At 37.7% G+C, this 12,802-nt stretch overlaps 1 protein-coding gene across 1 annotated transcript; it reads left to right on the top strand.

The window, feature by feature from the left end:
- Positions 1 to 9,802: 9,802 nt before the first annotated feature.
- On the top strand, positions 9,803 to 10,195 carry LOC130980941 (uncharacterized). The gene has a single exon (XM_057904582.1). The coding sequence runs from the start codon at positions 9,803 to 9,805 to the stop codon at positions 10,193 to 10,195; it is 393 nt and encodes a 130-aa protein (XP_057760565.1).
- Positions 10,196 to 12,802: the final 2,607 nt, after the last annotated feature.

Below are 12,802 nucleotides of genomic sequence, written 5' to 3'. Positions count from 1 at the left end.
CTACTAGTCAAGGTTGGTAAGTTCACTTTTCCTGTAAATTTTGTGATTCTAGACTTAGATGAAGAAGGAAGTGACTCAATCATCCTGGAAAGATCTTTTTTGGCCATAGCAAGAGCAATTATTTATGTGGAAAAGGGTGAAATGATTCTGAGAGCACACGATGAATAGATAACTCTCAATGTCTTCAAAGAAATACAACTCCCTGCTGAAAAAGAAAAATGCATGAGGATTGAAGATGAGGACTTAAATTGGAAGGAGAAGCTCAAGGAGTCACTCATAAACACACCCTTGGTGGGGAAGAATGACACTGAAGAGAAGCAAAAGGATCAAGAGGACAGAGAAGCTGAAGAAGAATTACAAACAAAGATCCCAGAGGTGACAACTAAGAAGAAGGTTCTTGACATCAAGCTTGCTAAGAAAGAAGAGTCAAAGAAAAAGGGGAAGAAGAGTAAGAAAAAGGTGCTTAAGGGGTGGAAGAACAAGAAGATTCCAACTGAAGGATTCTCACCAGGAGACAAAGTGAAGTTAATCTATCAACAGTTAGAAACACTTCCACATTCTTCTGAATATTGCACTGCATCAAGATCCTTTCACTGGAGCATATAGAAATCATCAAACAAGACACTGGAATGAAGCTCACATTGAGAGGAGGCAAACTGAAGCACTATGACCATCAACCTCCCTAACAGAGAACAAATGTCAAGCTAGTGACAATAAAAGAGCGCTCTATGGGAGGCAGCCCATGCTTAGCATTTTTTATTTCCTTCTTTAGTGATAATAACAAATGGTTTTCTATCATGAATTCAGACTATCATAAATAATTTGATAATTGCATCAAGGATTTCATGAAGCATATGATCAACTTCTAAGTTTGGTGTGCCTAGAGGCACCCTAAGATGATTTTAAGCATGATGAACATATAGACATCTTAGGATAATTACTCAATTATTTTCTTGAAGTAAATAGCCAAACATTAAGTTTGGTGTTCAACATATGCTATAAGTATGAAGGATGAGAATCAAATTTTTTGAAGCCTTGAATTACATGAGAAGTAATCCATGCTCTGAATCATTTTGAGTTTATGTTTTGAAAGTAGATAATAAAGTAGTCCTCATGATGATTGAATTAAAGGTGACAAGGATTTAATTGAACTCTTGCATGCATCATATGGTAGACAATAAGTTTGGTGTGCAAGGCACCTAGGATGATGCATAAGGCTCATAATTTGTATATCCTAGGAATTTAATCAAATTCTTTGTACCACATGCCCAAACACTAAGTTTGGTGTTCACATATGTCATATGCACACTCACAAGGAGTCACGTTGGTTTTTGACTCATAAGGGATACTTAGTTTAGCCAATTTATGAAAATTCAAAAGTTAGTTATTGCATTTTATTTTGCCACCATCAATTTGATGAAATTTTTGTTTTGTTGTTTTAGATAGGAATACGGAAGAGAAGATTGATGGAGAGGACAAGTCAAGCAAAGGATTCGGCCACTCTAGTCACATGTCCTTGGAAATTGCTCCTTGAAAGGCACAACCTTGCATACATTGGGTAGCTAGGTGTATCATAAGAACACCTTGATGACTGAACTTACCAACCTCATAAAGAAGCAATCCATGTCTCCATTCAATCTTGCATGCACACCTTCCATTTCCATCATGCCAAACGAATCCTCACCATCCATTTTTCACCATCTTTCATTATAAATAATCTCCACTTGGTTTGAGCCTCACACTTAGAGATACATTTGCTTACATTGAAATTTCACCTCTTGTGATTCCAAGTCTCACCTTTGTACTTATTCATTCAACCATTTCTTGTTTTCACTTAACTAATCACTTACCTTCACTCTCAAGCTACACTCTCACTCTCCCTTACACAAACTATACTAGCCACTCTTCCCCATCCCTTTTTTCTATCTTTCGGTCGAATCATTAAAAGCAAAATCAATGGCATCATCAAGTTCTAAAAGGAGAAAGAGAAAGGAGCCCATGGAGGAAATCCCCTTTGACAATTGGAGGTTCAAGTCTGTGTTTTATGAGATATAACTTCAATGGATGGAGCCAAAGGAGATCCTACCCGAGCTTGCATTCCAATTTCCTGATGAGGAATTTCATGAGATCAAGGAAAAGATTGAAAGGAGGAGGTGGGATCTTTTCACCAATCCACTAATAAGAGTGAATGCTAATTGGTGCACGAAATTGTGATCTCAATGGCGCCAACAACTTGGTACGCATAATTAAAATCTCAACTCTTTTTACAACTTTGCACAACTAACTAGTAAGTGCACCGGGTTGTCCAAGTAATAAAACTTACGTGAGTAAGGGTCGATCCCATGGAGATTGTCGGCTTGAAGCAAGCTATGGTCACCTTGTAAATCTCAGTCAGACGGATTCAAATGGTTATGGAGTTTTGATAATTAAAAGATAAGTAAACATAGAATTAAGATAGAGATAATTATGTAATTCATTGGTGGGAATTTCAGATAAGCGTATGGAGATGCGTTGTTCCTTCTGCATCTCTGCTTTTCTACTGCCTTCATCCAATCCTTCATACTCCTTTCTATGGCAAGCTGTATGTTGGGTGTCACCGTTGTCAATGGCTACTTCCCGTCCCATAAGTGAAAATGGTCCTCTACGGTTTCTGTACGGCTAATCAACTGTCGGATTTCTCGTCTCGGATGAAAAATACCATGCACAGATATTGTATGGCTAATCAGCTATTGGTTCTCGATCGTGTAGGAATAGGATTTACTATCCTTTTGCGTCTGTCACTACGCCCTACAGTCGCGAGTTTGAAGCTCATCACAGTCATCCCATCCCAGATCCTACTCGCAATACCACAGACAAGGTTTAGACTTTCCGAATCTCAAGAATGCTGCCAATTGATTCTAGCTTATACCACGAAGATTCTAATCTCAGATTCAGATGCCCCATTGTCATAGGGGAGCCGATGTGAATCGTTGATTAGAAACCCAAGAGATATACATTCAAGCTTGTCTTCATGTAGAACGGAAGTGGTTGTCAATCACACGTTCATAAGTGAAAATGGTGATGAGTGTCACATAATCATCACATTCATCATGTTCTTGTGTGCGAATGAATATCTTAGAATAAGAATAAGCATGAATTGAATAGAAGAATAAAAGTACTTTGCATTAATAGTCGAGGAACAGCAGAGCTCCACACCTTAATCTATGATGTGTAGAAACTGCACCGTTGAAAATACATAAGTGAAAATAGGATAGGCATGGCCGAATGGCCAGCCTCCTAAAATGTGAACAATGGTCCAAAGATGTCCCAAAAACTCCCTAGTACAATAGTAAAAAGTTCTATTTATACTAAACTAGTTACTAGGGTTTATAGAAATAAGTAAATGATGCAAAAATCCACTTCCGGGCCCACTTGGTGTGTGCTTGTGCTGAGCATTGAAGCTTTCATATGTAGAGGCCTTTTTTGGAGTTAAACGCTAGTTTGTAACTTGTTTCTGGCGTTTGACTCTGGCTTGCAACTTGTTTCTGGAGTTTAACGCCAGAATAGGGCAGAAAGCTAGCGTTGAACGCCAGTTTGCGTCGTCTAAACTCGGGCAAAGGATGTCTACTTTCGAACGCAATTGAGTGCGCGCCATTTAGGTTTCTGTAGCTCTAAAAATTCTATTTCGAGTGCAGGGAGGTCAGAATCCAACAGCATCAGCAGTCTTTTTTCAGCCTCTGAATCAGATTTTTGCTCAAGTCCCTCAATTTCAGCCAGAAAATACCTGAAATCACTAAAAAACATACAAACTCATAGTAAAGTCCAGAAATGTGAATTTTGCTTAAAAACTAATAAAAATATACTAAAAAGTAGCTAGATCCTACTAAAAACTATATAAAAACAATGCCAAAAAGCGTATAAATTATCCGCTCATCACAACACCAAACTTAAATTGTTGCTTGTCCCCAAGCAACTGAAAACAAAATTGAATAAAAAGAAGAGAACATACAATGAATCTCACAATATCAATGAAACTTAGTCCTAATTAGATGAGCAGAGCTAGTAGCTTTTTGCCTCTGAATAGTTTTGGCATCTCACTTTATCCTTTGAAATTCAGAATGATTAGCATCTATAGGAACTCAGAATTTTAGATAGTATTATTGATTCTCCTAGTTTAGTATGTTGATTCTTGAACACAGTTACTTTATGAAACTTGGCCGTGGCCCTAAGCACTTTGTTTTCTAGTATTACCACCGGATACATAGATGCCACAGACACATAACTGGGTGAACCTTTTCAGATTGTGACTTAGCTTTGCTAGAGTTCCCAATTAGAGGTGTCCAGAGTTCTTAAGCACACTCTTTTTACTTTGGATCACGACTTTAACCACTCAGTCTCAAGCTTTTCACTTGGGCCTTCATGACACAAGCACATGGTTAGGGACAGCTTGATTTAGCCGCTTAGGCCTGGATTTTATTTCCTTGGGCCCTCCTATCCATTAATGCTCAAAGCCTTGGATCCTTTTTGCCCTTGTCTTTTGTTTTAAAGGGCTATTGGCTTTTTCTGCTTGCTTTTTCTTTTTTTTTCTTTTTCTTTTATTTTTTTTGCCATTTTTTTCACTGCTTTTTCTTGCTTCAAGAATCAATTTCATGATTTTTCAGATTATCAATAACATTTCTCTTTGTTCATCATTCTTTCAAGAGCCAACAATTTTAACATTCATAAACTTCACTATAAAAAATATGCACTGTTCAAGCATTCATTCAGAAAACAAAAGTATTGCCACCACATCAAAATAATTAAACTAATTTCAAGATAAAATTTGAAATCCAAGTACTTCTTGTTCTTTTGTAATTAGGTACATTATTTATTTAAGAGAGGTGAAGGATTCATGGAATTATTCGTAGCTTTAAGGCATAGACACTAGACACTAATGATCATGTAATGAAGACACAAACATAGATAACATATAAAGCATAAAATCGAAAAAAAAATAAGAACAAGGAAATCAAAGAACGGGTCCACCTTAGTGATGGCGGCTAGTTCTTCCTCTTGAAGATCCAATGGAACACCTAAGCTCCTCTATGTCTCTTCCTTGCCTTTGTTGCTCCTCCCTCATAGCTCTTTGATCTTCTCTAATCTCATGGAGAATGATGGAGTGCTCTTGGTGCTCCACCCTTAGTTGGTCCATGTTGTAACTCAAGCCTTCCAAAGAGGTGTTGAGTTGCTCCCAATAGTTATGTGGAGGAAAATACATCCCTTGAGGCATCTCAGAGATTTCATGAGGAATTTCCTCATGCTCTTGTTGAGGTCTGTGAGTGGGCACTCTTGTTTGCTCCATCTTTTTCTTAGTGATGGGCTTGTCCTCTTCAATGAGGATGTCTCCTTCTATGTCAATCCCAGCCAAATTGCATAGGTGACAAACGAGATGAGGAAAGGCTAACCTTGCTAGTGCACGAAATTGTGATCATCAATGTCGCCATCAACATGGTACGCTCAATTGTAATCTCAACTCTTTATCACAACTTCGCACAACTAACCAGCAAGTGCACTGGGTCGTCCAAGTAATAAACCTTACGCGAGTAAGGGTCGATCCCACGGAGATTGTTGGTATGAAGCAAGCTATGGTTATCTAGTAAATCTCAGTCAGGCGGATTCAAATGGTTATGGATGATTTATGAATAAAACATAAAATAAAGATAGAGATACTTATGTAATTCATTGGTGAGAATTTCAGATAAGCGTATGGAGATGCTTTGTCCCTTCCGTCTCTTTGCTTTCCTACTGTCTTCATCCAATCCTTCTTACTCCTTTCCATGGCAAGCTATATGTAGGGTTTCATCGTTGTCAATGGCTACCTCCCATTCTCTCAGTGAAAATGTTCAACGCGCACTTTCACAGCACGGCTATTCAGCTGTCGGTTCTCGATCATGTCGGAATAGAATCTAGTGATTCTTTTGCGTCTGTCACTAACGCCCCACAATCGCGAGTTTGAAGCTCGTCACAGTCATTCAATCCTTGAATCCTACCCAGAATACCACAGACAAGGTTTAGACCTTCCGGATTCTCTTGAATGCCACCATCAATTCTAGCTTATACCACGAAGATTCCGATTAAGGGATCTAAGAGATACCCACTCAATCTAAGGTAGAACGGAGGTGGTTGTCAGGCACACGTTCATAGGTGAGAATGATGATGAGTGTCACGGATCATCACATTCATCAAGTTGAGGAACAAGTGATATCTTAGAACAAGAATAAGCTGAATTGAATAGAAGAACAATAGTAATTGCATTAATACTCGAGGTACAGCAGAGCTCCACACCTTAATCTATGGTGTGTAGAAGCTCCACCGTTGAAAATACATAAGAACAAGGTCTAGGCATGGCCGAGAGGCCAGCCCTCCAAAGAGGGTTCAATCATAAAAACATGATCAAAAGATTTCTAAGATTGAAAGATGAAAATACAATAGCAAAACGTCCTATTTGTAGATAACTAGTAGCTTAGGGTTTACAAAGATGAGTAAATGACATAAAAATCCACTTCCGGGCCCACTTGGTGTGTGCTTGGGCTGAGGATTGAAGCTTTCATGTGTAGGGACTTTTCTTGGAGCTAAACGCCAGCTTTTGTGCCACTTTGGGCGTTTAACTCCCATTCTTGTGCTAGTTCTGGCGTTTTACGCCAAAATTCTTGAGCTGACTTGGAATGCCTGTTTGGGCCATCAAATCTCGGACAAAGTATGAAATATTATATATTGTTGGAAAGCCCAGGATGTCTACTTTCCAACGCAATTGAGAGCGCACCAATTGGGCTTCTATAGCTCCAGAAAATCCACTTCGAGTGCAGGGAGGTCAGAATCCAACAGCATCTGCAGTCCTTTTCAGCCTCTGAATCAGATTTTTGCTCAGATCCCTCAATTTCAGCCAAAAAATACCTGAAATCACAGAAAAACACACAAACTCATAGTAAAGTCCAGAAAAGTGAATTTTAACTAAAAACTAATAAAAATACAACAACGAACAGGCTTATATTTATTAAATATTACTTATGTTGGGAAAACAAGTTGGTAACGTTCAACTTCTAGTATGATCATGACATGCTGGAAGTTGGGCCGTTATAATTTGGTATTAGAGCATTCCTTCCTGTTAGAGCCTGGGGAATGGACTGGATCATGCTTCATTGCATGCTATGTTGTGTGTCTCATGCTTATAGGATATCCATGTGATATGTGTTGCATGATTGTCTTTGTGCCTTCATTCTGAGTATGTTCACGCCAACTTGAGATATTGAGACTGATCAACTTAGTATCAATTGTTTGGTATGAACAAAATTAGGATGAGTTCACAGAGATGTAGCACTCGACGAGAGACTACCGCTAACATTTCGTACGAAATGATGATAACTTGTTTACTGCAATTCACGCTATGGCTGAGGCTGTGCGTAAAACGGCAACTGCTACTACTCGAGCAGTTAACCGTTTAGGAAAGCGTGATGGTGGTAATGAAGGAAGAATGAGATAGAATATGGGTAAGCAATATCAGCAGGCACAGGTGCAACCAGTATGTAGGCAGTGTAAAAAGGAGCATGGAGCTAGACCTTGTCAGTCTAGAGGCATTATCTGTTTCTCTTGTGGTCAGCCTAGACATGTGGCTAAGGATTGTTCAAAGAAGCCGACACAAGGGATAGATAGGTTGCGATAGCAAGGATGTTCGTTAGCTATGACTGCTGATGATGCTATGAAATCAGACTCCTTAATCCAAGGTCAGTGTTATGTCAAATTTTGACTCTTAACTGCACTGTATGACTCCGGTGCATCGCATTCTTCTATTTTTGTGGCTGTTGTGCATGAGTTAGGATTAGATTCTAATGTGTTAAAATATGATCTGATTGTTCATACACCTACATTTCAGAATACCTTGACTAGTCAAGTGTGTCAATAGGTACCTTTTGTTATTGAGGCTAGGACTTTCATACATGACTTGGTTGTCTTGCCTTTATGTGGTTTAGATATTATCTTAGGTCTAGATTGGTTGTCTAAGAATTATGTTTTCCTTGATTGTTTTAAATGAACTGATATATTCCCGACATTTGGCATGCATATTGAGTGAGTTGAGTCTTGTATCCTCTATTCGAAATCCCTAAGAGTTACCTTTAGTAGTAGTGGGTTAGAGGGTTATGTTCTATTATCTGCTAGCTCAAAGAGTAGTAAACAAGAGTTGGAAAAAAATCTGAGAGGTGAAGAAGTTTCTTAATGTTTTCTCGGATGACATACCTGAGTTTCCACACCAGAGAGAGATAGAGTCTATGGCACCATATTAGATGTCATCATTGGAACTGGAAAAGTTGAAGAAACAATTAGATGAGCTATTGAGAATGAAATTTATTCGTCCGAGTGTATCACTATGGGAAACTCATGTGTTACTGGTAAAGAAGAAGGATGGTGAGATGAGATTGTGTGTAGATTAACGGCAACTAAATAATATTACAATCAAGAATAAGTATCCACTACTGAGGATAGATGATCTAATGGACCAGCGGAGAGGTGCGACAGTATTCTCTAAGATTGATTTGTGGTCAGCTTACCATCAAAATCGAGTGAATGACTCGGATATAGCTAAGACTGCCTTTCGAACTAGATACTAAGAACACAGAAGCTGTATGTGGAACTGTTAAAGTGTGAGTTTTGTTCAGAAAAAATGGCATTTGTGGGACATGTGATCACATAAGGTGGTATAACCATAGATTATTCAAAGATCGAAGCAGTGGTATAGTGGAAATAACCCACGACAGTTACAGAGATTCATAGTTTCTTGGGGTTAGCAGGATATTATCTATGGTTTATTGAAGGTTTTTCACAGATTGCTTGACCCTTGAATAACCTCACAAGGAAGAAATTTTCGTTTGAATGGACAAAAGAGTGTGAAGAAAGTTTTGAAACTTTAAAGGAAAAGTTGACAACGGCGTCAGTTTTGGTGTTACCAGACCCACAAGAACCTTTTGAGGTGTAGTATAATGCTTTTTTTTAGAGATTTTGATGTGTATTGATGCAACATTGGAATATAGTGGCATATTCTTTGAGACAGCTGAGACCTCATGGAATGAATTATCCGACACATGATCTAGAATTAGTGGTAGTAGTTTTTGCACTCAAGATCTGGAGACACTATTTGCATAGAGCTAAATTGAAAGTTTTCTCCAATCATAAGAGTCTGAAGTATATCTTTTATCAGAAAAACCTTAATGTGAGATAGAGGCGATGGATAAATTCTTGAAAGATTATGACTTTAAGTTAAGTTACCATCCTGGAAAGGCGAAAGTAGACGTAGATGATTTAATTTGGAATAATCTGGGCATATCCTGGATAATGATCAAGGAAGAAGAAATGATCTCGGCTTTTGAAAGATTAAAACTAGGAATAAGAGACAAACCTGCATTTTAGTACAACATAGCACCTACAGACTGATGACTAGATAGAACGAACGATTTGTACTTTGGAAGATATGTTGAGATCATGTGTGAAAGATCAGCAAGGTAACTGGGACAAATATTTGCCGTTGGTTGAGTTTGCCTATTACAATAGTTATCAACAAAGTATCAAATTGGCACCGTATGAAACCCTTTACGGGAGAAAGTGTCAGTCACCGTTATGCTGATATGACAAGGATGAAGGTAGGATTTTGGGGCCAAAATTAGAACAAGAGACTGCTAAATGGATTAAGCACATTCAAGAGAAGATTCAAACTTCTCAAAGTCGGTAGAAGAGATATGCAGATATTAGGCGTAGACCCTTAGAGTTGAGTGACAGTGACCATATTTTCTTAAGAATGACACCTACAACTGGAATAGGTAGAGCTCTTAGAACTAAGAAATTGAGTCCAACATACTTAGGTACTTTTCAAATTCTTAAAAGAGTCAGTCCAGCAACATACCAAAAAGCCCTTACTCCTTATTTGTCAAACCTTCACGATGTTTTTCCTGTTGCACAACTCAAGAAATATAATCCCTACAAAAGTCACATTTTACAACCAGAGACAGTACAGCTACGAGGCAACTTAACATATCAAACTTTACCAGTCAGGATTGTGGAACGAAGTGACAAACAGTTGAAAGGGAAGACAGTACAATTGGTTAAGGTGGTGTGGGGACAAACTAGGATTGAAGAGTACAAATGGGAACTAGAAGACAAGATGAGGAAAGACTACCCGTTTCTCTTTTAAGGTAATTGAAATTTTGAGGACAAAATTTTCTTTTAGGAGGGTAGAATGTAAAGGCCTAGCCTTTAGCCTCAATGAAACGACGTTTTTTCGGGTCAAACGGAGTTTTCATGGAATTTTTAGGAATTTTAGTGCATATAAGCACCTCCACTGCACAGGTGCTGTGTCATCAAGCTGCTAAGTTAGCAGCCTGACTGCATCAGACACCTCTCCTAATCTAAGCAGGCACATCGCGAAAAGTTGCGTTTTTGAATCACTTCAGGTCCGAATTTCAAAATTCTGATTTCCGTGGTTGGTCTCATTGTGACGAGGCGGTCACGAATTTTGAGAGAAAAATTATATTAATATAATATTCATATATTATTATTTTATTCAGAATATTATATTATTATTTTCTCTATTGTGGTTAATGTTAATCTGTGTTTAGTAATATAATAACTGAGCTAGAAATCTTCCGGTAATGGATAATATCGGCATTCTTAGATGAACTTAGCAATGCTAATGCTTCATCATATATCTTTTATTCTCATGATTATCATGTTACTAGTATCATTTATACTATTAACGCTCATGCTTATCCTTTAGTAGTGTAATCTGATGTATCTAGTTTTAGTAATTATCTTCAGAATGATATTTTATTATTAAACTTTGATGAGTCAGGACCCTGTGACACATGGCTCTCCCAGAGTTAGCCACCAGTTGTTTTCTTTCTTGCTCTCCAAGCAAAGCTTTCTTAAGGAAAAAGTAAGAAACACTTGTATTATAATACATCTAACTTCAGTAATTATCCTTTCTTGAGATATTTTTACACCAAACTTTAGGATAATACTTATCCTCACCCTATGGGTCCCTAGACTCATCATTACCATCATCTCTTCTTCCAAGGCAAGCCAAAATACGAAAATATCATGAAAGAAACCAACAGAACTTCCATGAAAGCTTCAAGCTTCTTTCTCCGTTCTTTCTCAAACTAAAACCCTTATCAAAAATCTAATCCAACCAAAATGATCACTTCTTCCTCCTCTTCATTTCTATATCAATTTTCATGGAGTAAATCAAGGCATGATGGCTGCTCCTCCTCCTTTAAGTTTCATCCATGGTGGAAACTCATGCTCATGATGTTTTCTTCATGTTTTCTCTCGGGATCTCTTGTTCAATCACCATAGGCTCTAAGAAAATGTGATTTTTAGCTGCCTTGAGGTGAGGAAAACCTTCTTTTCATCATCATGAAGCTTCAGCCTTCATGCTTCATATGGTTCTAAAGTTGTTTTTTATGTTAAATCAGGCGTAAAAGTGCTTTTTAAAGCTTGTTATTGGCTCAATTCTTGGCAGCTGCAAAGGAGGTAAGGTTTGGTAAATTAATCAATGATTGGTTGTGTTCTTGGAGTGCTAAATCAGATCTTGTTGCTTGAGGCTTGATTTTGAGTGTTTGTGTGGTTGTTTGATCATGAAATCTTGTTGTTTGATGCTTGAAAATCAAGTTTATGATGGTTTTGAAGTTGCTGTTGTTGCTGCTGAAAAACGTGGCTTTCTATCCATGAAATTCATAATATTTGATGATTATTTGATGTTTATTTGATGGCTGGAATACTACTCTTTGGTTTGGTAAAAATCAGGTACAAATCGGTTACCGAAAAGATTGAAAAACTAGCTGAAAATCAAGTGAAAATCTAATGAACTTTCAGAAAAGTGTTTTTGGTTTTTGAAGGATGTGAAAACGTTTATTTTGATGGTTTGGTGTCAATGTAATTATTAAAAAGTTTGGGGTTGAAAATTAATTAATAAGAAGTTGAGGGGCTAAAGTGCAAATAGTAAAAGTTAAGGTGGTTAAGATGCAATTTCCAAAAAGTTCAGGGATCAAAATGCAATTTTTGAAAGTTGAATAAAATATTATTATTTTAATATTAAAATATTAAAATATTATTTTATTGTTAATATTATTTTATTAATAATATTATTTTATTAATAATAATAAAATATTGATAAAAAGACAGTTTTTCCTAAAAGCCTCGGGAAGGCAGTTTTGAGTCTAGAATTCTTTAATTCTCTTTATTAAACACCTAAGGAAAAGTTCAAGAAAAATTATTGAGGTATGTATGGTAATGAAAAAGAATTTAGAAACTTTCATACATGTTAGAAAGAAAAGGAGTTAAAAGTTGTATGGCAATGTGCTTGACTCTACAGAGTAGACAGAGAACTGTGAAATGAGATCACTATGATGTTGTGATGCTTGAATTGTGATTGTGGAAAGATGATAAAGATGATTGATGAGTGATGGAAAGAATGGTTATATGTGACTTATGAGCCTTCGAGCGATGCTTGTGAATATTATGCGGGGACGCCCATATTGTGATGTTGCTTCCCAGACAGGCTGCGGTAGAGATGTACCAGCCCTGCAAGCTGAATGCTTGGTAGAGGCCTGATTCGCATACCTGCGGTATATTGAGATTTGAGCAAATACCAGCCCTGCAAGTCGAGAGTACTTGGTAGAGGGTATGCGGTACTTAATCTGGGATTAAGTTCTGGGAAGGCCTTATCTGACTTGGAGGGTCGAATTGCGTCGGGTGCGGGTCAAAACCGAGAAATGAGCTCATTACCTGCAGTAGGACT

The sequence above is a fragment of the Arachis stenosperma genome, chromosome 5 (genome assembly GCF_014773155.1).
Source record: "Arachis stenosperma cultivar V10309 chromosome 5, arast.V10309.gnm1.PFL2, whole genome shotgun sequence".
Classification (NCBI taxonomy): domain Eukaryota; kingdom Viridiplantae; phylum Streptophyta; class Magnoliopsida; order Fabales; family Fabaceae; genus Arachis; species Arachis stenosperma.
The sequence above is the reverse complement of the archived record's forward strand: the minus strand, read 5'-3'. Positions and strand labels throughout refer to the sequence as shown.